Source organism: Grus americana, chromosome 3, assembly GCF_028858705.1.
Source record: "Grus americana isolate bGruAme1 chromosome 3, bGruAme1.mat, whole genome shotgun sequence".
NCBI classification, from domain to species: domain Eukaryota; kingdom Metazoa; phylum Chordata; class Aves; order Gruiformes; family Gruidae; genus Grus; species Grus americana.
Genome location: NC_072854.1, coordinates 33,555,728 through 33,581,731, shown reverse-complemented (window position 1 = coordinate 33,581,731; position 26,004 = coordinate 33,555,728). Strand labels below are relative to the sequence as shown.

At 35.8% G+C, this 26,004-nt stretch overlaps 1 protein-coding gene across 49 annotated transcripts in view; it reads right to left on the bottom strand.

Annotated features, from left to right (window-relative positions):
• RIMS1 (regulating synaptic membrane exocytosis 1) overlaps positions 1–26,004 on the bottom strand; it is a 350,364-nt gene that overhangs the window by 136,309 nt on the left and 188,051 nt on the right. For all 49 annotated transcript variants that reach the window (XM_054820922.1, XM_054820925.1, XM_054820924.1 and 46 more), the window contains 10 exons: positions 22,300–22,367; positions 20,833–20,943; positions 19,539–19,638; positions 15,435–15,558; positions 8,690–8,736; positions 7,435–7,547; positions 6,323–6,453; positions 5,827–5,998; positions 5,537–5,693; positions 4,254–4,325 (listed from right to left, as the gene is read on the bottom strand). In XM_054820922.1, the coding sequence (XP_054676897.1) occupies positions 4,254–4,325; positions 5,537–5,693; positions 5,827–5,998; positions 6,323–6,453; positions 7,435–7,547; positions 8,690–8,736; positions 15,435–15,558; positions 19,539–19,638; positions 20,833–20,943; positions 22,300–22,367 (1,095 nt within the window). The remainder of the gene's footprint in view (positions 1–4,253; positions 4,326–5,536; positions 5,694–5,826; positions 5,999–6,322; positions 6,454–7,434; positions 7,548–8,689; positions 8,737–15,434; positions 15,559–19,538; positions 19,639–20,832; positions 20,944–22,299; positions 22,368–26,004) is intronic.

The window sequence follows — 26,004 nt, the reverse complement described above, 5'->3', positions numbered from 1 at the left end:
TTATTCAACACTAAAATCAAAGAAATCCAAAACTTCTTTGCAAGCTTTAGGCAACTGTACCAAAATACATATAATTAAAATATTAAAAAAAATGTAAATTGCAGTTTAAAATATATTTCTAGAGTATCTCTAGTCTGCCTAAAAAAATACAACTAGGATTATCTTGTACACTTAAAAATCTGGTATAGCAAGATGATTTTCTTCTATATATTCTTCACAGCCAAGCTATCCAGGGAACAATATCTAAAACTTGTGCATTGTGTGTACACAAAGAATACAGAACAGACAGAGCAATAGCAATTCACATTTATACTAAGTATCCGCTCAAATATTGTCAGGTTGGTACAATCGCATCCATACTTCCATAGTGACCATGACAGTGACAGCAACAGTAACATTTCCTCATATCCTCAAATACAAAGGCTCTGTGCTCTCCAGAGTGAGCAGAGAAATTATTTGCATGGACCAGCATGATAGCAGCAATCAAGCTTATGGTGGTTTATGCAGAAGAAGTTTCTCAGTTGCTCATGGGAAACTATCAGGTGTGACATGAAATGGAAGCTGTACGGATGATGAAAATGGTTCTAGCAAATGTTTGATACTAGAACTTTTTTTTTTTTTAAGAGAATACAGGCAATGACAAGATATGTTGATGTCACCCTGCTACTACAGGAGGAAAGTAAGTACAATTAACCATTTTTACAGATTATGTATGATAGAAAAATCAATTGCTCTGAAGACACACCCATAGCATAAGCAATACAGCTCATTAAAAAAACCCTTCAGGATATTGCCAACTGTGTATGAGCTTTTTTCTTTTTAATTAAGAAAGTTACTGAAGTTTTGTTTAAAAAGATAGGCCTCAAAACATGTTTGGTTGTTATTAAATCCTTTACTGATCCTTTACTGACCCTTCCTATATACTTCGCAATGGTGAGGCCACATCTGGAGTACTGGACTCCCCAGTATAAGATGGACATGGAGTTAATGGTGTGAGTCCAGCTTGGGATCACAAAGACAATTAAGAAACTGGAACATCTCTCATATGAGGAGAGGTTAAGAGATTTAAAAAAATATTTTCTTCACGTAAATAGATGTGAGTATACCACAAAAACCTGTCAAAATCAGTTCTGTTAAAGCTGAGCTTCAAATTAAAGTTACTTTCAGCTGTTGATATAAACTGCTTTTATGAACAGTTCTATGAGCTGATTTTAAAAAAAGTATATATATATCACTGCAAGATACTACTACTAAATGAGGACAGCACAATTATATGAAAAATAAGACACATTTGTGATATGACAAGGGAAAAATACATTTCTTAAAATATTCTTGAAGTTATCAGAGTGCCATTTTTGATGCAGCAGTCTTTACCTCCATTGACAAGCAGTGATTCTTAGCAGCTGTTTAAACCTCTCGGAAAAGAGTTTTCTCTGTTGTTACTAAATGTTAATACTGCATTTGCCTTAGCAATTGGTAAAACATTTGAAATTATAGTTTTAAGGATTTCTAATGTTAGTTAAGTTAGTCAAAATATTTTCATCATCCCTTTTTTAACTTATGGTGGTGATCAGTCAAACTTTGTGCTTCTACATTTTGCAGTTATGTGTCTGTTTTTTAGAAAATGAGCAATATCCTTTGTGAAAATCTTGAGATATTAAGAAGGTAAAACAACTTCCTCCTGTTCTGAATATTTCAAGAAAAAGAATAAAATAACAACTTTAAGAATATACCTTTAACGAAGACAGAGATTATTCATCACATATAAGCACCACAGTGGGTAACATTGGCAACTAAGTGATAAAGGAAGGAAAAGGGGCTTTAAAGGGAAACATTTTCCCATGTTTTAAATTCAATTTTTATATTCTTACTTCTGTTGAGAAGCAATATCTTAATCCTAGACTAATCTAGTTGAAGCCAATAGAGACTATGCCAAAATGATCTAAGAGCGCACCTGAGTTGCAGCATCATCCTACATTATGGGGAAATAACGATATTCATTGTTCCTTCCCTGCATGCATAACTTGCAGGAGAATGTTTGGGAAATCTGGACCAGAGAAGAGCTGCAGTGCACTCTGGTGAGGTTCATGGTATTGGGGGCAGGAGGAGGGAAGGGGTAAAGACCCTACAGCACAACAAGGAACGTTCATGCAACTTAGTTTTAACAGAGGAGACGGTTAGATGGAGAAGATCCTGTCCTATTCATTCAGTGCAAATGAAGGCAGCAGTCCAAAGTCTTAGAAGATTTAGCAGTTTGTGAATCTGTGCCTGAGATTCTCAAGCAATTCAGTAGACAGTGGGACTGGCAACCTTTTCCAGATCTCACTGCAAAACACATTTTCATATGCTGTCTAGGCTGTCACACATTCATGGCTGATGACTGAAATTTTATTTGCCCCTATATGCCTGAAGTCTAACCCCCATTTAGGAATTCAGGTTGCACATGCAAACAATCCTCCACACGCTTATATGTATATCAGCTTCACATAGGAATCACAAACAGAAGATCTCCACTTACAACTGATAAACAAATGTATTAATTAAAGTCAAAATAGAGAAATTTGTGCTTGGTCAGGTCAGCTGCCAGATTTTTCTGATTAGATGGACTTCAGAAGGAGTTTCCTCAGTGGGCCCTTCGAGTTTCAGTTTAGAGACTCTCAGTTCATTGTAAATCCTATCACTACAGATTAAATCTTGCAATCTACGGTGATCTCTGAGAAAGCTGGGCACCATGCATTCTTCAAGGGCACACCTGAGCGTGCACATTCCCAATAAATTTCCGTAAGAATCAGTTAGTCAGGTGCTGACCCAGTGAATAGAGTCCAATGCATTCAGCTGAACATTTTTTAATGTTTCCTGTCTGATGGAAAATGGTTTATTTCAAACGGCAAATGGATGCCTTGAAGAACTGGCAGCTAAAAAAAGGCCCAATTCTTAATACAGTATACTGAAACCTTAAATGTAAGTAAGTCTACACAGATATGCCAGTATCTACATTGTCAACTAAAAAAATCATAGACTCATAGAATGGTTTGGGTTGGAAAGGACCTTTAAGATCATCTAGTTCCAACCCACCTGCCATGGGCAGGGACACCCTCCACTAGACCAGGTTGCCCAAAGCCCCATCCAACCTGGCCTTCAGGAACACTTCCAGGGATGGGGCATCCACAGCTTCTCTGGGCAACCTGTTCCAGTGCCTCACCACCCTCACAATAAAGAATTTTTTCCTAATATCTAATCTAAATCTACCCTCCTTCAGCTTAAAGGCATTAATATCATTACTAGACAGACCTGAACAAATTTCCCTCTTAGTAACTCAGATAGTAAGTGTATTAAAGTAAGGAAAGAACAAAATCAGCATCAAAGGAAGGAGAATTTGGCTCAGTAAACATCAAAATGATACTGCATTAATAATATACATGACTTATTTGTGTGGTTATATAATGAATGAATAAAATGTCAGATTATTTTAAACACAGATTAGGAAGATAGAGAGCTTTCCAAACCCCATCATGATTTAATTCAGCAATTTTCATCAGGAAGATTCACAGAAAAACTGATTTTGTGCTGGCAATGACATAGTGATTCTTCAGTTACTTTGGGACAATTGGGGAACATATTCATCTGACTTGTGGCAAGTCAAATAGAAGTAGAAAAATGTGGTATCCAAAATGATCCTCAAGATTTTCAGTATGTGAGAAATGTTGAACTAGAAGTCAAACCACGATAGTCTCTACAAGTATATATTTATGAACATTTAGGGTAATGATAGTTCATGAAGGCTTATGAAAACTATAAAAGATACAGCCATGCTACATGCATCTTAATCTACATCCATGCATTCTCAATAAAGTCCATGGGAGACTGCATTATATCTAAGCTTCAAGCAAAAAGCAAAACAAAAAAGAATGCTTGCAATAAACATTGAAATCTTCATTACTAATTTAAAATTATTTTTTAAATTTAATTTATATTTTAAATAATGCTTGGAACATTATGCAGTAAACAATTTGAACCATCCAGTGGTTCACATATGAAGAGTGATATGTAAAAGAAATATCAATGAATGAATAGTAGAATCTTCTAATTCATCATGATTTAGGACAGGTACCATGGAATAATCAGGAAAACTGTTTTTTCACAATGCACTCTCCGAAACCAGTATCCTCAATATTCCGAAATGTTATAAAGAAAAAAACAAACAAGCGAAAAAGAAGAAGAAGAAAGCAGGACCATGCTGTTCACCCACGCACCTGGAGGAACAACTCCAATACCATCATCAACATCATAATCTGAGATGTCACTATCACTGATTGGCCGAGATCCTGCACAACAGTAAGGTAAACAAATACCTGAACATCTGGTCGTGTTATAAAATGTAAAAATATCTTCATTTAATGTACTACTGAAATTAAAAAGATGACTTTAAATGTAAACAATAGAGGAGGAGAACTAAACTGCAGTGACTGACAGTGACGTTTCACAAGACAGCTGAGACAATTTAACATCTTACAGCTGCTGCAGCCTCCTTTCCTCTTCTCCTCCCCTCAGGTCCTCAGGAATCCTCTACTAGGATAGTTTATCTCACTAAATCAGCAAAAAGTTAACTCAAATTAAAAAAAAAATAGATATACTTTTGTGCTATTTCAGTGAGTAAGCTGAATCAGCTTGCTGAACAGGAAAGGAGAGGTGGCAGCATATGGTGAGAGAGGGGAAGAGGAAATAGCACTGCCAGCTTTTAGAAAAGTTCAAATATCTCATGAAAACTAACCTTTAATTTACTCTCTCTATACATATCCTCATGTAGCAATTACAGCAGTATCGCATTTTTATATTTCATTTCTGAATGTGCACCAATTTCCTACGCATTGGCTGGAATGAATGACTTCCATGTTTAAGAAAAATCAGAAAAATGGTTTGAAAACTTATTTTAAAATAATTCCCTATGTGCTTTGTATTTCTAACTAAATCTTAGATTCATGTAAATTCACAGAGAAGCTACGATAATTAAATATTTAAATACATTCATTATTTTAATATGCCTCATACAAACCTGAAATCAGACTCCTCAAAAAACTGTACCTCCCAAATACATGCATACTATTTCTCTTTGCTGCAAAAGTATACTTCTCATCTGATCTATGAGCATATTGGAGTTTGAGACTAACTTTACAATGAAAAGTGGTTTAAGTCTCATAAGTCTTTAAGGAATTTCTTTTTTAAAATTATTAAAAAGTATCCAATAATTATGAACTTCATCTTTCTATTTAAAAGGAAATTTATGCAAATAAATGTTTGAACAATTTTCTTTTGCTAGTGAAAACCATATCAATTCCAACAGGTTTCACATACTTGAAAGTTATGTGTCACAGGTGAAAGGCTGCAATGTCATAATTTGCATCTTTTTTCTGCCACACATTCTCATTATGTTTGAAGACTATGAAATAGTATTTTTATCCTGTATATTAAAGTTAAATACCATTACACCATATCCAGCATTTCTAATTTAAAAGAGATGAATGGAATTTAGACCTACTTTGTAATTTTTTGCTAGTGCTTTCTCCACCATGAACATGTCTTCTTGGCATGAAAGGTGATGGCTGAGGCAGAGGTAGTGAAGATTCATCATGTGTCTGTAGCTTATACCAATGTGGTTCATCATCTAAAAGTGCTGTCTCCAGCTCTATAAGAATCTGGTAGAAAAATTACCAGGTTTTAATTTTCCTTTAAAGGCACACACACACACAAACACATATGTAAAATATATATGCATATGTATTCAAAACGAAACGATGAACTCAGGGGAAATGTGATTGTATGTATCACCTCTCCAAGAAATTCACTCTCTTCTTCTTGTACTCTTGGCTGATCCCATACGGTTATTTCAAGCATTCGTTCTCTAAAATCTCTACGATGTACATGTGAGTAGAGAAAAGTTTGGTTCCATTTTGGCTCTAGACTTTTCTTTACTGTTTTGGTCCTCCTTTTACTCTTATCACTGAAACATAAATATTTGTTGTAAGTTGTTTGTAGAGATAAATCACAAAATGCCATCAACTCATCAGCACTCATCAGTTTTCATTCTTTCTGATCTGATAATGCCTAAAAAAGAAAAGTATTTGTGGTACAATGGATCACATTCATCCAAAAGTCCACAAAGTTAATTTGACACTGACTTGCATGATTCAAGTGCAGTTTTTTGTTATAACTAATCTAACTATAACAAATTATAAAAAGGAATTCTTTACTTCATGAGCATTGATTTAAAAGTTGATTCAATACATGGTAAATTACAACATAATTTTCTAAACTGAGCTACTACCTTCTGTCCGGAAGAAAATACATTTTTACATAGGGATTCCTGGGGCGTCCATCTACTCTTGGTGGCAAATCTGTTGCTTGCAGAACATTTACTATTAACTGATGTCCCACTTTGTCGTACCACAGTTTAACCTACAAGAATTAAGTTACCAGAAAACATTACTGAAAATGGAGAAAAAACAGAATTTTAAGACTGCATCACATTAACCACAATGTAAAAGTAACCATTGTTTTTTCCAAGAGACAATGAGATATATTTTATTTCAAATCCCTTAATATTTAACTAAGTTGGATGGAAAAGATGATGGTATATACCAAAGACTTTTGTATTTATCACAGCTGAATAAAATGGAGGTGCCTAATTATACTTACATTTTTTATTGTAGTCACTGCATAATCTGGTATCTGTGAGTGCATTTAAATCAGCATATGTCTTAGCTCTTCACCTTAAAAGATACACTTCAATAGGAAGCCCTGACTGCAGCTAAATTCGAGGCATAGTTGAAATCTCTCTACTCTGATTTATCACCTTGTAAATGTTCTTATGAAAAGTGTAATATAGAGCTAAATAATTTCTAAAGAGTACAACATTATGTATGTACAAAACAAAGTCTAAGTGCTCACAGTATATTTAATAAGCACAGCTTCAATTAGTATCACAGACAGTTCCAGGATGTAGCGTGTATCTAAATTAAAATGTATTACTGAACAGTGTAACTCTTAACAAATACACAGCTCTTTAAATGCTCCCATAAAGAAGAAAAAGTGATACTATGCTTGTTATCTGCGGATTACTGGGCATGTACAGAAGAGTCACCATTTTCAATGTAGATGATACAGGATGACAAGTTACAAGGCATTTTTATGGGCTCCTCTCAATGTAGATTCCTGTGCTCGTTGGTGTGTAAAGACAATTCTTTACCTCTGCTATGATTACAGTGATGCTTTGTGAGTTTGTACACAGGGTCTTAAAAAACATTTGAAATATGTTAGTCTTTACCAACAACAGACATTTCTCTTGACCTCCCAATAGACATTGGGAATGTGAAGGGCTGAGGGACCAGCACTTCACAGATTTTCATTAACAAGTCACGAAAAACAAAACATGCTCACAGAAAGCTGCCCTGGTAGGACTTGTGGTGCATCCCGTAGGGCTCCAGGGCTGGTCGGAGATATAACAGAAATAGATGGCCTTTCCATCTTCTGGGATTCAAAAGAACTTGAACCTAAAAACACATGAGAAACACATGAACTTTCCATCCAAAATTTTGAAGCAAATTTGAATAATTTATGAATTGCTTTTCCTTGAATTTTATAAAGTTTGTATTTATACACAATATAACTGCATAATACACAGAAATATTTTACACTGATGTAGATAGCATTGTGAAAAAGACTGTCTGGATATCCTTACCCCAGATTAAACATGCCGGTTTTTGTTTTATTTGAAATAACGTATAAAAAAGTGCTCCTCATATAGCAGTGACAAACCATACCAAGTGTTGTAAATAAAATATTGTCCTCTGACAGGATTACACATCTCTCTTCCAACCCAAAGTATTCTATGATCTCAAGTCTTTGATGAATAAACCTACATCTGTTGTATGGATTATACTCCCAGTAGCCTCTGAAATTTTATCTCCCAAGGAACTGGCAGACAGGAAGGTATGCAGGACACGTGTCTGGCATGGAGGATGCTCCAGTGCCTGCTGGACATCAGCAGTTCTCCAGCAGCGAAGCAGAGCCCTCATTAATGAGATGAGTTCATGATAGGTGTAACAACACTCAGTGGCCCCATGGGACCCTGCCCCAGGGAAAGTTCCTGGTTGCATCTCAGACAAGGCTCAAATGAGAAAGGACTGGGAGCCATAGCCCTCACATGCTCTAGCTGACACTGTTCAAATGGGTAGTTAAAAAAACCCCACCTTTTGAATCATGATACTCAAAAAGTTCATCTAACCAATGTTTTCTTGTTAAGAAAAAGAGAAGCAAGAACTCTGGACTTATGCTAGATGGTGCAGGAGGTGAAATGCTGACACCATTTGTAACTTTGGCAATCCCTTATACGTGTTTTCTGTCTTAGGGCAAGTAAATGACTGTTTTGGGCCACAGCATGTATACCAGTATGGCACTAAGATATAGAAGAAAACAATAAAATCCTGCTAACATTTGAAATCTATAAATTTTTTAATGAAATCTATATTGTTTCGAATTTAACACACAAGACCAAAACCCATTGAATTTTGTCATACAAAAACCTTGGAGCCAATGCAGTCTCCCAGTGTACATCTTTAAGAAAATTCATAGCTAAAATGACTGTGCTGGGTACAAGACGATGCTTAGTGAAAAGAATGAGGCATGTACTCACTAGACTCTAATGGGGGGTGAGAAGTCTCGGGAATCCGTGGAATATCACTAAAACGTGAATATACACATAGTAATTAGAAACAACGGAGATGACCTCTGCTGTAACAAACACATTTCTGGGACACTTTTTTAGAAATATGGATCTGTTTCCATTCTAATGGGTTACAAGGAAAGAAAGGGGAAATATTTAAAAACATGTTTCTCACTAACATTCATGAAAACGTTACAGATACAAACTACTTCTTTCAAGTTAAGGAACCAGCCGATGTAACAACATGAGCACTACAATGTTAATATTGTGGATGGATTCCACGATATTTTTACAAGCAGAACAATAAAGTAAGAGAGCTTTTAGGAAGAGAAAGGTAGCAAAAGGTATTATAGCTACAGACGTTCAACTATTTTGGGGAGGAAAAAAAAATGAAAAAAATAAGACATAGGTTAACTCACTAGTAATTTTTATATAAACGTCTCAAGGAGTTCACAGAATGAAACTGATGGAAATGTCTTATAATAATAAAAAGAAAAAGTAAATAACATTAGCAATGTTAAACAAACAAAAGAATAATGCATTTCTTTAAGGGCTTAAAAAAAAATCAAACCATATTATGACTGGGTATGGATATTTTTTGACATACACCTACCTAGCACATATACAAGTATAAGGAAAATCAAACTGGTTAAGTCCACACATATCTATCAAAATTTTGTCATCAACGAATTTACTCTTCCACCAAAATCTGGATGATGCTAGCTCTTGACTTTCTTCTGTTCTCAGCAATCATTGAAAATACATTGCAAGAGCATGAAATGACTGTTATTGTACAAATGTTAGCAAAGCAGCAGAGCAGGAAAATGGAAACAAAGCACTTCAGTGAATTACTTGAAAATATTTTCGTCTACACAAAATAACCCAAAATTGGAACCACAATAACATTTCTGAAGAACATTTACAAGATTTTAAGTTTAAAACTGAGCATTTTAAATGTATTCAGGCATTCCTCTGTTCAGTGAAACAGTATCTTAGCGACTTGGAAGTCAATAAAACTCAGACTCCTAGGTATATAAAAGTCACTTATGAAAAAGAAACAGACACTTTAAGTCAGCAAAGGAATGTAACTGTGCCAAATCAATTAGTTTAAATTTGCTTTTCATGTCCTGCATTTTAAACTTCTGGTGCATGTGTTTTAAAAAAACCCTATATTTCAGCTCCCAGTTAGTGTCTCAGATGAACTTACATCCTTATCGCTCCACAAGAATGTGCTTCTCTTTGCTTTGACTTTGAATTCAAGAGTAATGTGGTTTCCTCAAGCTCATAGAAATCTAACTGCATTACTTATTCTTGACATGGCATAGTACTGCTTCACAAGCATATAAACAGATTAAGGATGTGTTGCACAGCAGGGCTGCTGTGCAGACTTCTTCCTCTTACCATTTTCTCCCTCCAATTTCCAGGGCAATTCTCATCATTCTGAAATATTTACTTAGCATATTGAAACTGATTTTTCTGTTCAATACAACATTAAGTTTTCAATGTTTTCTTGTCCTAGAATATGAACAATTTTGTCTGCAGTATAGCATTGTTTGTAATAATATGCCATTTAGGATATCTACAATAGGGCTCACATGTGCAAGGAGTGTTTCAACATGGAAAGTGCAACCTACTGTGTCAAGTTTCATAATCCCTGGGTGGGTGGAAAAATGGTCAAGTTGAAAGTCCTCGCCAGGTCAAATTTTATGACAAAAATAATCAGATCTTTCTTAAGACTTTACTCATCAGACAGAAAAGAATGGAAAGTACAATTTTTTTAATGTATTTTTCTAAACCCCTTGTAATTCTTACAAAAACCTGACAGGAACAGTGGAAGCTAGAACATAAATTTCAACTTCCAACAAAATGCATGGTTCACAATAGAAATGTTATTTGGCAGCTTTCCCACCCACCTCATTCATCCCCACCATACTAGAGCTCCTTCAGCCTTAGGAAATCTCTAAAACTTTATAGTACAATGGATAGCTTATATATGTGTGTGTGTGTGTATAAAAATTATTGCTAGGAAATCTTCTCTTCCCTAATATATTTATCTTGTTTAAGCACAGCTCCACACAGAACTGCAAGACACAAAAAGCAAAGCAATGAATAAATTGAGTGTGCAATACAGTACCGATCACCAAACTCGTGGCAGAGTATCCCCACAAGCTCTGTAACAGTTCTGCTTTCTGCTACTGATTTCAAAATGGACATGAAATAAGTCAAGGCTATGCTTCTGTCCATATTTAAACTTCTTACAAATTCAATAATCCACTTTACATAATAATTTCTTAAATATTACATGCCCACAAGTAAAAAACTGATGTTATATATCTAGTGACTTTATCAAATGTACGAGTGGTATTTTTTTAAACAATGGCATTTTAATTAAAGAATGAAAATTCTAAAAAGAAACTATAATCTAGAACTTGTTAGATTAGAAAATGAGTCTTATGTAGCCTGCTCTTATTTGTGGATTGCAGGAAATATTCTAACCCTATGATTTACCAAAAAAAGCCGTTCAGAAGAAATAGTAGAAACCCCATGACTTAACATATTCAAAACTAGACTAGTCAAAGCAAATGGTAAAAGCAAAGAAAGAAGTAGCATACCCACTTATTTAAACTAAGAACAAAATTTTGCTCTGCTTTCAGAGCAATGTGAACGTCAGAAAAGTCAGGTCAGACACATTCCAGACTGTCAGAGCTGCTGACATTGAGCTTTGTCTTTCTATCTCTACCCTGAAAGGCAAAGGCTTTGTGCGATCTTATGTGATGTTACATATGACTGTCTTACGTCTGATCCTTCCACACCTCTATGAATACATAAATTAAACCAAACTATACCTTAGGTTAAGATTACTCTGTGCAAGTATTTGGTCTGTGGGGATCACTATTTTATGAAACACAGGAACAGCTGTAATTTCTCTGAGGGCAATAGTCAAGAGTTTGATCACTGAAGACAAACCAAATTCAAATGTGGTTGTAATCCACACTTTTTTAGGTTGCTCTAGCGATAGAAGCATCGTCTTCTATGCCCTACAGAGTTTTCAGAGTTTCTGAATATCTGTCCCTGATGCTCATCCTCCTATTTCCAAAACCGTTTCCTCCCATCAAAACCCGTAGATCAATTTGCAGTTTGCACTAACTACATTACTGGAGCAACTCTCTGGAATTCAGTACTGCCTGATTAGGGAGGTTCAAACTACCTGCAAGCAACTAGAGCACAGTAACAGTCCCTGCACAGAGGAGCTGAATCACACCAGAAAAACAACAATTTTGGCAATATTATCTGTGGAAATCCAAACAAAGATAGCTAGTATGTGACACAGAAAAGAGAGACAAATGAAAAAATATTTGGTTTACCTGCACTATCCCATAGAGCTCACCCAAGCACACAAGAGACAGTAAGTTAGTTACCGTGCGAGGTTTCCTCTCCAAAAAGCACAGTGTCAGAGGATTTTCTATGCTTTCCTATGTTAACCGCCTCTCACGTTGTATGCATATTCATAGGTGATTCTTCCCCTCATATTTAGATAGCCAACCCATTAATTCTACTTTTTATAGGTTTCTTACCTACCATGTGTTGCAATCATTAGCATTAGCGTCAATTAGTTTCTATGGAGTTTTTATGGTACTATTGTGGTTATACTGTTTATTGTTACGCCTTCATCTGCTAATAGTGTTACATGTTTCACATTTTTCCCTAATAAACATCCTACAATTATCCATTACTCAAAATTACATTTGCTGGTAGATGCAGAAACCCAAACTTACAAGACTGAGCAAATTATTTAGACATCAATTCTGTAACTGGCAGTCATCTAATTTGTGGGCTTACAGTCCTCCCATTATTCACTTAAGCCAAACTGTGTCATATTTGGGCTTTTTAGACCTAATATGCTAGGAGTTTTTAAATAGAGACCATTAAGAGTGCTGGTACATTATTTGCATTATTAATACTGAGCGATGAAAACACTTAAATTATGCAGACGAAATACCATTTTTCAGGTCTTTCGGGAACTTATTTCCTCACAGGAATTTTAGGTGTAATGGATGACCACTTAATGCTGTATCAAGCAGCTTCAATTTTGCTGAGTCAGCTCCTAAAGTAGACACAAAACTTTGATACACTAGATTTGTTGGATTAAATAAAATTCCCTGTCATGAATCTGAAACAATCACAAAGTTTGGATAACAAGACAAGGCGGTGGGAGGGAGGGGTGTCAGGGAAGTAAGCTGTTAATGCAAGCAAACCATTTTCCATTTTGTAACACAATTTACATAGATTATAATTAATTAAAAAATAAAAAGGCCTGTGCCGTCTGTTCTTTTTTTTTAACTTATATCAGGATTTCCTTCATTGTACAATGTAAGATATTTTTTGTTCTTTTAAGATGACAGAAAGACAAAGCCCAATCTGATACAAAACGACGATTTTGAGTCATTGCTGCTGGAGAAAGGAAATCCCTTTAAATTTCAAATTCTATCCTTTGGTCGCTTTGGGATATTCATTTGCTCTTCTCAAAAAAAAAACCCCAAACAAACCCACCCAAAAAACCCTTAAACAAACGAAAAAATTATCAAGACACAACTCTACAAGAATAGTGTTGTTATAGCATGTAAAAACCTCCATGTCAAGACTCCATTTATCTCAAAATAAAAGCACAGTGTGATGTGCTCTATTTTGTCTATGTCTTGAAAAAATATGCAGGGGTCATCCAAAGCAAAACTTTACATTTTATTGGTACTATCTCTGGGTGCACTTTTTTAGTGTAAAATTCACCACTTAGATTCAGAAGCATTCTCTGATTTTGAATGCACTTCATGTTCTATGCCTGAGTTCAAAAGTTGTGGTATTTTCTTTTGATTTTTCTTCAAGAGTATGTCACTGGAATGTGGTTATCTTGTACTTCATTTTTTGAGGCTATTAGATTTATCAAATTCATAAACAAAAGTAATTCAATTGGTTTAATAATGAAGTTATCTTAAAAGTTTAAGGATACAAGACATTTGCAAATATACTGATAGCAATGAATGTATCTTAAGCTCATTATTTAAAATATTAATCTAGCACCTTCCTTTTATAACAGTTGTACGAATCAATTTTCAGGTTTTCTTCAACTGAGACATGGAGTTCAAATCAGGTCCAGTATCAACATATTTCTTTTCTGCTGATTTAAAGTAAAAAAATAGACTTCCAAAAATCTCCTTATGGCATTTTATTTTTAATTATAAAGATGTAGGACTGAATTTGCAATTTTCAGTCAGGAATGTCTCCTAATTTATCCAACTAAAGAATGTAAAATAAGGTTTCTACTCCCCCAGTCTCCATGTGGATGGTAATTTTAGTCTTTAACAACCACTATTATTGCATCAAGCTTTCATTTTCCATTAGAAGGTCAAACTCATAACTGGAATTAGCAAGAAATGTTAATTTTATTTAAGTACTTTTAATAATGATTGCCATTGAAAAGGCAGAACTCATGCAAAATATAGCTACACTTGCACAGTATAGACAAAACCAAACATCAAAAACTGACATGAAATAAATGTAAAAGAATGTTTTAGTCAGAAGGAAAATTAATAGTGTTTTTTGTTTCTAAAAATGAAAACTTATATATTAGACAGATAAAAATTATACTTAGAATGACATCTAGCAAATTCAAAATGAAATAATCATGCATTCATAAGGAAGAAACAGTTTACCATCTACCTACAGGATACTGGTATTTAGGGACTTAGAGTGAGTGTCCATGAACTCTGGGAATGTGACAAACTACAGAGAGATTTAAATCCATTCAATTTTTATTTTTTTTTAAACTAGCCAAGAGTCACTTTTTATTGTTAATCATGTGACTGTTCTGCAATATAAATGTGAATTTACAATATATGATTCATATTCAATCCTGTAAGACTTAGCTCAAAACAGTCCCAACAGAGTTGTGTTCGGGGAAGGAGTGTAGTATATCACTGAAACAATTGTGACAAACGCAGGGCCGACCTCACTAATGTTATCAATTCTAATAGATTTTATGATCTTTCTAAAGCTTTACATGGGAAATCAAGAATAAATAAGAACAAACCCCCAAACCTGGATATACAATAAATAAAATATAAGATTATAAACATAACACATTAATGCTAAATTTTGATGAAACAAATTACCTTCATAAATATGAAGGTACTTTTGTTTCCACTTTTGATTTTGATGACAGTATCATTTAAGGCTAAATATGGTCTTTTCAATTAAGAGTTTTGGTTTTCCTTTTTTTAGCTCTTTAAAGAAGGTCTGTCTAAAATCCTACTAGCATTGACTTATTAAAATCCTGCAACGCTCAATGTTTGCTGATGCTTCCTTCTATTCTTGAATACTCGTATAAGTTATTCTGTTTTAACAAAGCTAAAAGCCTGACAACCAGATTTTTCTCATGCACACATCCACTAGATCCCACAATTTGTCCTTTGCCAGTCAGCAAAAACCTTGTAAGTACTTTGACCATACAGAAAACAACATTTATACTTATAGATATCAGTGCAAAGATCCAAGACTGTAAATGGCAGTGAAGAAAATGGAATATATAGAATGTCAATAATAGAAAGTTAATCATATTCCATTATTAAGAGATAAAAAAAATGAACTCACAAATAGTCCCTTTAAAAGTCCTATTAGTAGAAGTAATACCTGTGCTTAAGAAGCAAGTCTTTAACCTTACCCAATCGGCCTTGAAACAATAATTTCAACTTGAGGTTCTGATTTTGATTCTAAAATAATGTTGTAAACTTCTTCATTTGTAGCTCCAGGCAATGGTTTACCATTCCATTCTAGAACTTCATCCCCTTGAATTTAAAGAGAAGTTTATCTCATTTCCATATTCTTTTACAAAGAAGTGCAAAGCATTTATGAAATCTATATAACCAAGTAACATTGCAAAAAAGGCTTTTGAGACACTACCAAGGCTCCTTTCTCAGAACACTGCAACAATTTGTACACACAGAACATACTAAAGAAATCACTTGTGCAAACACATTGAATATTTCCAAAATAATACAGCACCTGTTACTGTGCTATGAAATGAAGTCTTTTTAAAAGATCCTTTATTAACTGGCAGTAATAAACTTGGAAAATAGGTTAGTCTTCAAAAATGAAAAATATAAATACCTACTCTTAAGCCTTTAAAAATTATGATATTTTATTACAATTTATATACTGTGCATTTCAATTTCTCCACAAAAAGGACAATCTTCACTGTCTGTGTCAAATGAACCAAAAATAAAAGCAAGGAGTGAGTCACTATCTCCTGAGGATGTTAGGGTGACAGAAAGGAAAACATGATGTGAAAGTCATCTAAATAACTTTCTTTTTTCAGCTTGCCGTTTCTGGAATTTAAATAGTATATAGATTACACTGTATTTTGGCCTTATTATAAAAAGGTGAAAATCCTGAAGTATAGTTTCTAAAGAAAGTTCAGTATATACAATTAAACTGCAAGAACCACAGCGTAAGTTTACATTCTTATACCCCATCATATGCAGCAGTCAAAACTTCACAACCATTATTTGATGCCACAAATAACTCTTCATTGACAATGATCAGATTCAGTCAGGAGCAACTCTTCAGTTGCTGGCTTTGCTCCTTTCTGAGAAGATCTAAGCCAAATGATCAAACTTGTGCTTGTTAATAAGCCAAGGAAAACCATCCTAACTGAAGTCCTATCTACCAAAATGCATGGCTTCACTTTCGTTTTGTGTTCAGGGATTGTCAGTCCTTTTTCCCAAACAGCCTATATTTGGGGATTTTAAGGAAGGAATCCACAGTGTATTCCACTGGCTTTCAAAGCATTTTGGCATTCTTTAAAGCATAAGGGCTGCTTGCTAATGACAGACTTGATAAAAGCTTGCTGACATAAGTTTAATTTTCTACCACATTGTTTGGCTGAAACAGGTTAAAATATTTTGTATATTTATTACATAATCTTATATCAGAGGGGAACAGAAATTAGATATTGCCTAGGAACTTCATTTAAAATTTGTACAACTCAGTAAAATCACACTCAGTTTCTCCTGTAATTCTGTCTGTATTTTAAAGCTAACAACTGTTATAAACTAACATGTTTTTCCCTAAAATAAAATCTGACTTCTTTAGAGATAATTCACTTAATGTACAAAAGCATCCCAGGCATCAAAAGGAACAAGATGTGGCCAGCTTTGCAATAGTTATAACTTAATAGCAAAACCTGACAGGGACATATGCTAAACCTAATTTACACAGCAATGAATCTATCACATTTTGAAAAAGAGAAAGTAGGTGCAATGTGTTTGAGAATCCTGAAGAGGAACATGTAAGGTCTCTGTATTGCTATTTTAGAGGACTTAAGCAGCTTTTTGAGAGTCAGTAGGAGATCAAACAATTAAAAAAAATAAAGAGTTGCCGAGATGATTAAATATAAGATCATCATAGTCAGAATGTTAAATTAACAGAAGTGACTCCAATTATTCTTACTGAAGACTAGATCCAAATGCAGATTTGAGTGAAATGGCACTTCTGCTAGTTCTAACCACATCACTACCATCCATCTTTTGCTCAGTTTGATCTTTTTGATCAGTCAAGCCCTTTTACTTTGTCTCTTTCATCTAAGATGCTGTCTGCAAGGCTTACATTCTGCTCAAAGCTGGCTGGCAGAACCTACAGGACACCTGCACCTTTATGGAGCCGCTTCTGCTGGTGAGGCATATATCCCAGGATATCTAAGACGCATGTTCAGCAGAGATAGAAAGTTTTCAGACTTATGCTGCAGATCTCTGGATTTTTTCATATTGTTTTTTAAAATAGTAATTCAGATTGGGAGATACCTCTGGGTGTCAGCTAGTTCCAAACCTTGCTCAAAGTAGGGCCAACATCAAAGGATAGACCAGGTTGCTCAGGGATTTGACCAGATGAGATCTGGGTATCTCAAAGGAAGGATATGCAACATCTCCTCTGGGCAACCTGTTTCGAGCCTTAACTATCCTCTCTAGATACAAGAAAAAAAAAATTCACAAACAGTATCTCCCTCATTCCAGCCTGTACATGTTGCTTCTTGTGTGATCAGTGTGTACTGCCGAGAACAGTCCGGCTCTGGGTTCTCTACAGCCTCCATTAGCCAAGTGAAAACAAGAATTAGACCCTCCCATAATCTCTTCTTTGCCAGTTTGAACAAGTCCAGTTGTCTCAGCTTCTCGTACGCCATATGCTCCAGACCCCTAATCAACTTTCTGTCCCTCTGCCCAACCTAATCCAGTTTGTCAGTATCTCTCTTGTACTAGAGGAACCCAAACTGGATACAGTCCTCCAGATACAGCCTCATAAGCACTGAACAGAGAGCAACAACCACCTCTTTCAACCTGCTGGTGACAATCCTGCCATTACAGCCCTGTACATGACTGGCGTTTGCTGCAATGGCACTTTGCTCACTCATGTTCAATTTACTGTCCTTCAGCACCTCCAGATGCTTTGCTGCCAAGCTGCTTTCTAGCTGATTGACTCCTAGTGCTTACTGATACACTAGGTTATTCTGTTCCTCATGCAAGACTTCATATTTGTCTTTATTAAAATTTATGAAGTTATACTCAAAGATTTATCAACTAGCCAAATTGTGGAGGTTTTTCATAAAGACAAAAAAGCAAGTGTGTTTTCCTAACAGCAAGGAGTCATCCATGCCTTTTTTTTGGTGTTTTAGTCCCATACCATAGGATGAATAGACTTTCATTCATTGAAAACCTGTGCAAAACAATGTATTCTTTTCTGTGAAATTACTTTGGCTCTAAAAATATTTTTAGAAATTAAAAATAGCTTTGACTTAAAAAACAATCTAGACCAGACATTAGAAATGTAGTATTTCAGCCCAAATAGTTCAAAACTAGTGGAGAGAACTTATTTTCTGTAATTATAATCTGCAGTTAAAACCTATAAACAACTATGATAATCGGTGCTCTCAACCCCATGTATATTGACTTGGTAAAAAAAAAAAAATTAATAAATGCCAAACCAAAATAGGGTATTTTTAGAGACTCATTATCTGTTATACTTCTTTATTACTATTTGCTTCATACAATTATCCTAAATTTATAAAAGTTGTCATTGGAGCTTCTGGATTCCTAAAAAGGCACTGCATAGACTTCGGTTTGCTAAGACAACACTGGGAAAATAGTTGCTTAGAGCCATGGTAAAAATATAAACCACTAAGAAGTAATTTTGAAAACCAACTGCTGTGCACAGTTCTCACTTCATTTAGAAGCTTGAAAAGTGCCAAGAGCACAGCCACTTATTTGTAAGTAAGTGTGGTATATATATCTTATATAAATGAAATATTTTAAGCTTTTCTTGGGTTGCTTTCCATTTTTATTTGTAACAATTAGCACTGAAAGAAGCACTAATAAAGTCCATTGTGTTCACAGTGCAGGTGACACTATGGTGCAAGTAAAGTAGCTGTGGTGAGTTTTGTTTCCCACAATGAAACAGTTTTAAAAAATATTTGCATTGCTTCTATAGAGTGTAACAAGCAGCTCCTGAGCTAGCAAGCAAAAATTTACCAGTGACAGTCCTGACAGCAGCATTGATCAGAAGTGTCTGTTATTTTGCTCATACATGCAAGCAATTTGAGTTAATAATACATTAGAAATGTAGGCAACTGTGGTATTTCATAATAAGTTTACAGAATTGTCCTGTATTTTAAAAATATTAGCATATCACATAATCAATGTTAATATAAATTAACAGCTGCATTACAAAAAGCCTTAATTAAAAGACAATGTATTTCATATGCAACTGATTGATTTACCTGCTCTGAGATGCCCCACCACATCAGCCAAGCTACCTTTCTTCACTTTGGTAATGAAGGCACCGAGTCGTCCTAACTCTGTCATTTTTCCTCCAACAACCTGGTTAATCATATATTTGTGAGTTTCCAAGCCACAAATCAGAAATCATATCAAACAGAAATATATAGACAGAACAGTTTTAACATTATTTTTAAAATTAAACCTAAAATATTCATAAGCAAATCTATTCTCAAATCAGGCTTTACAGAGGCTTAAAGACAGTTAAGGATACAAAAAGGCCAAATCTACTTGAAAAGAAGTAAAGCTGACACAGAATGAATAAAATTGATATTCCTTTCAATGTGCTTGACTAATCAATCTTATACAGTTTTCTAAGCATCTAAATTTGTTGCAGAAAGAACGTTTCTCAATAAATAACCAAGAAAATGTACTTTTCGCAAATAGATGTCTGTCATGTTCTTAAGTTTAAATTACATAAACCAAACATATGAAAATCGCCAAATGCAATTGGTACAATTAAAAACTTAGCAAATACACTAATATGAAACATGGGCAAACAGTTCACAAAAACAATGCTACTGCTGAAACCTAGGGCCTCTCATCCAAGTACATGACAGGACAAAACAGCAACTTCTGGCTTTTGTTAAACAGAACTGAAGAGAGCTATTTTTGAAAACAACTGTATGATACAGACATCAGAAAAATCAGAAAAACGAGGTGCCTTCAAGAGATTAGATTTTTGATAAAATACAAAACAAGAAAATGTAGTCTTGCTGACTTTCTATTCTCTTTAACTATCTTACTCTCTTCAGTTAGGTTTTTTTGTCAGGACTATCTGGGAAGGAGTTTTATAATAAAACAAAACAGTGGAACGCTGGACCATTAGGTATTATTTCCCCATGTTGCAATCACAGTAACTAGTAAGAGCTTTAATACAGATATATACCTGACTGAAATGCAAACAGTAGAGCTAGAAAAGGCATGACTCCATTAGTGCATTGCAATGTGCAGTATATATATGTCTTGCAGACAGAAAACTGAATAACCACACACTTTTTAATCAAAGTGGTTCAAGTCCTTTGCCATGGATGAGTGGAAGACTGCATAGAAGGATTAAATACATTTACATTCATAATTTATCTGTATAACTCCCAAAATTTACTAAAAATAAGGAATATATTTTTGTCAAATGACCATCTAATTGGAAAGTCCTCTGATTTAATGTGTTAGACCTCTAGGTCTAAGGTCAGTGGAAGCCTCTTTCATTTACCACATAAACCATATAATACTTACTTTTAGCCCCAGTAATGCACCTGATTCTTTTGGCATGGTTGTTCTCTTGTTAAGAATAACACGCCCAATTAAGCGATCTCCCTCTTTAGAAGGCTGCCACGTTACTGGATGCTGTTAAAAAAATAAGCAGTGGCATTAAAGAAGTGCAATCATCTTCCTGTATTTAGATGCAATTTATAAACCAATGAAGTGTCTGGATCATTATGTCACGATAGACACAAACATCCTTCAGATGTTTCTTCAACAGTATCCTGGGGTGCATCAAGCATGGCATTGCTAGCTGGTCTAGGGAAGTGATTGTCCCACTCTACACTGCGCTGGTGCGGCCTCACCTCGAGTACTGCATGCAATTTTGGGCACCACAGTACAAAAAGGACATAAAACTATTAGACAGTGTCCAAAGGAGGGCAACAAAGATGGTGAAGGGTCTAGAGGGGAAGCTGTATGAGGAGAGGCTGAAGCTCCTTGGTTTGTTCAGCCTAGAGAAGAGGAGACTGAGGGGAAACCTCATCGTGGCCTACAGCTTACTCACGAGGGGGAGCAAAGGGGCAGGCGTTGATCTCCTCCCTCTGGTGACCAGTGATAGAACCTGAGGGAACAGCATGAAGCTGCGACGGGGGAGGTTTAGGTTGGATATCAGGAAAAAGTTCTTCACCGAGAGGGTGGTTGGGCACTGGAACAGGCTCCCCAGGGAAGTGGTCACAGCACCAAGCTTGACTGAGTTCAAGAAGCGTCTGGATAATGCTCTGTCATGTGCTCTGATTCGGCTGGTCTGTGTGGAGCCAGGAGCTGGACTCAATGATCCTTGTGGGTCCCTTCCAACTCAGGATATTCTACGATTCTATGATTCTATGTGTTACATATTGCACCTGAGCTTTCTATTATTCTATCTATTGGACTCATTAAATATTTATGCCCACTGTAAAAAATATCTCAGCACTAAGTCTGCAGGTAGAATTATAACATAATTCAAAGTTCAATACAATTAAACATTTTAAACATACTTTAGGCAATAAAATTAAACATTTACTTTTAAATTCCATGATCCTGAAAAGTACATTCATAAATTCTGCTCTTTAGAATAATATACATGTCATACAGCTCTACCATATGGGTTCACTACACAATAAAAATCCAAATGATCCTTTCCCACTCCAAGTTAATAGAAGAAGTCACTAATCTCTCCCAGAGCAGCATCACACTCACAGCTGCTTTTGTAGTGTATAGTGAAATCCAGTATCATGTCTATGAAAGAATTAAACTCAAGTTAAAGTTCAGGCAATTTTACTGGTAGACATTTTGATGAAAATTTCTTTCTGATTTCAATTTCCATGATCCACTAAATAGAAACAATTTTTCATTTAATTTGTAGAGAATAACTTTTACAACAAAATATCTATGCTGAACTGAAATAATCAGCAAACATTTTAATTCATACTTATGAACCTCTCTTTCCCTATTTCTTACCGAACTAATTGGGGATGTTTCCCTGCTGTGCCACGTGGCAGGATCCAGCCAGTAATAATCCAAGTCACCTGGAAGAATATGAATAGAAAGAAATGTGTAATCTCTCAAACAAGGAAGCATGTATGAATGATTACTTCTGCATGCATGACTTTTATTGTGCAACAGTTTGAGGAAGCAAATAGAAAACCTGTATTATGATTCAAATTAACATATCAAATTGAAAACAATAAAGCCTAATAATATAAAAACAAAACCACATAATAATGCATTTATTTGGACCTTCTCTTTCATGAATTGCACCTCAGAATCAGCTGCGCATTCTGGCTGTTTTCGACTTTGCCCAGTCATCTTCCAAGAACGGATCCCAATGCATCGCATTCACTCCTCTCCTCCTTCTCCATAACAAACACACAGCACTACAGCTAATGATGATATGAGAGAGTATACTCCACAAAATAGGCACTTAGCTATAGTTAAGGACAGAACAGTCAACCACACTCAAGAATCTGCAAAGTAGTTGATCAATACTGTGACAAACAGTACTGTACGGACGGAGAGGCACAGGAGCTGGTAGGGTAATAGAGGACCAGGCAAAACAGCCAGACAAACAGAGCCAATAGTGCCAACAACAGATATGAGGTTGCAGTCTTTCATTTGGCTTGGGACAAACTTATATACTATGTACATCAAGAATAAACCCATGAATTACAGTGGTCTGGAAGCCATGAGCCCATCAGGCCAAGGATGGGAACTGTGGGTAGGGTGTAGGAGAAAAGGCAGCAGAGCATAACACCACAGAGAGTATATATGAATTTATGGAAAGCTAAGGAAACGACAATTTGACTTAATATATTACAGTGGCAGAAGGCTGAGTTGGTAGCAAAAAACCTACCAACTTCACTGGCAGTTGTCTGTGATAGAGGACTGATGTAACCATGCACTCCAAGAAGGAAAAGGACAAGGCAGGAATTGCAAGAGGAAGAATATTGGACAGTGCAATTCAGAGCGGAATTTTCTTTACAAAGAGGAAGGGTGCAGGTGATATTGGGAAGGACATAGGAGAATCATGCAGACTAGAACAGATCTAACAGAAGGGCAAATGTGAGACTGATACAGCAGGAAAAAGTCTGAACTGTTTTTGTGCCAGCGCTATTTTTAAACAGAATATACCTGTGAGCTCTAAACCTCGGTGTTATTTCATCCCTTTGGGCATTGCCACAGTGTATTAACAAAAATGCAATAGTGTAATTAGAAACGTGAACAACAATTATTTCTAATGCTCTCTTGCAATAGTAGTAGTATATAAAAGCTTAATCTGAAATAACCATGAGATAGTTTTGAATTTTATCTGAGAAGCTCTTATGCTCATCTTATTGATTCTGCCATTTAGCTTAAAATGCCTTTAAATAAATGAACAAACAAAATCCCCACCAAACAAAAATCTAAACTATCACTTCAGAGGCTAGTTTTAGACCCTGAAGGAAATACAGTCACCTCTCACTGAGGTTTATATCCATACCTGCACTCCAGGCATTTTTCACCCTCACTCTGGCAGAGAGTCTTGGTCATTTAAAATATGTTAGTGGAACAGTTTAATAATACTGCTTTTTGTATTTACAAGTGATTTGTCTTTCAAGTCTTGAAATTATTATGTCCCAGAGATAGTTTTTGTTATGGAACAATTCTTCACAGGCTTTCCTGACAACATTCGTACAAACTCTTTCCCAATCACTTAAAAGCCATCTAGTAAAAAAAACAACTTTATCATTAAAGTCAGATACTTATTGCTGATACCCTCTGCACTCTTGATATGCTTTATGTCTTCGGAAAATGTATTTTATTTATTATGTACACTTTAGGCAATACATCTTCACTATCTTATTTTGGAAAATGCATCTCCCTAATACTACTGTTAGATCACTACTCTTATTAACACACAGGCATCCAACAGAACCCCAAACAAAGCAGGCTTCTAGCAAGGAAAAAAAATATACATTTACATGAAGAGGTTTTTTTTTTTTTTTACAATCTTTCTGCAAATATTTAGACACTGATTATGAAATACAAGTTGTGCCACTCTATAATTCATAAAATCTTTAAAAGCTTACCATCTACATAATCAGATGCACAAGCTTATTTTTAATCAGCTTATTATTATCATAATATGAGGCAGTTTGTGGTTGCATTAGCTACTGCAGTTCTGCAATTTTGGAGAGCTTAACTTCACATTAAAGATCTTTCAGTTTTATTTTTAGCATCATTCCCTGCACCTTTATAGACTTCAAAACTGCAACAAAAACAACAACAAATTCACGAACTCGACTGCCACCCCAAATGCTGGCAGTAAGCTGGGACCTGTGGGACAGAGCTCTCCCGTTTTCAGTAATGGACTCAACAGCAACACCAAAAAGTAACTCACTCCTGTGTGAGCCGGCCTGCCCTGGGCAAAACAAAACACACTTTGCCTCCATGTTTCACAGCTATTTGCTCAGCAATACAGAAATGTTTAAGCAGGAATAAATGTCAGCTCCAGCACGCAGAGGTGTGGGTCCAAGCACTCAGAGACTTTTCTGCTCTTGTCCCCATTGCTCCCTGCTCTCTTTTCCTTTCTTTCTTCCCCAGTTTCATCTTCTGGGTCCAAGTTTTCTTGCTGCTTTTCCTCCTGGTTATGGCATACCCGGGACCACCTGATTGATGCATCCCCACCAAGTTCCTACTGTAGCAAGATCCTCTCATATGTCTTCTGCCTTGCCTCCTACCTGCTAATCTTCCCATCAACTACCTACCCTTTGCTGCCTTTCTTCCCTGTCCGTTTAGTTGCCATCATCCATCACATGAGGAAGAACTTCTTCACTTTGAGGGTCACAGGGCACTGGAACAGGCTGCCCAGAGAGGTTGTGGAGTCTCCTTCTCTGGAGATATTCAAAACCTGTCTGGAGGCGATTCTGTGCAACCTGCTCTAGGTGATCCTGCTTTACCAGGGGGGTTGGACTAGATGATCTCCAGAGGTCCCTTCCAACCCCTACCATTCTATGATTCTGTGATTCTGTGATCTTCTGCCTTCTTCTGCTTCTGGCTTTGGTGTCCTCTCTTTGATTGTTATTTTAATCCCTCCTTCCTCTCACACTCCTTGATACTAAGCTACATCCTCACAACCCCCTCCTTCCCACACCTAAATCTTTAGCTTTCTGTCCCTTTCACCCTTCCTGTCTGTTTTGCGCTTCAGTAAGTTCCAAACCACCAGCTATGTCCACCTCAGCTGGCCCCGACCATGGTCCTTTTGCCCTCTGCTCTCAGGAGCTGAGAGCAGGAACTGCACTGCAATTGCGGCTGTACTGAGCTGGAGCATAGATGATATGCCAGGAATGCACAAAGGTAGCTTTCAAATCAAAATTCTTGACTGAAAGTGATAGGTCTACAATTTGGTGAATATTTTAAAAGCTGCAAAAATGTATGAATTGGGGAGAAAAAAGAAAAAAGTCCACGTTCTTCAAAAAATTTTTAAATTCCCATTAAAATTCAGTATGAAATAGACCACTGGTATGCAAACATTTGGTTGAATCTACAACTGTGAAAAGGGTTTTATAATGGAAAGTGCCAGTTAATCCACATTCATAAACACTCATAGAATAGAACATACAGATTAAAACATAAAGGAACAAAATCCCCAAATGAGCTTAAGAAGTATTTTATGCCAGCCACACT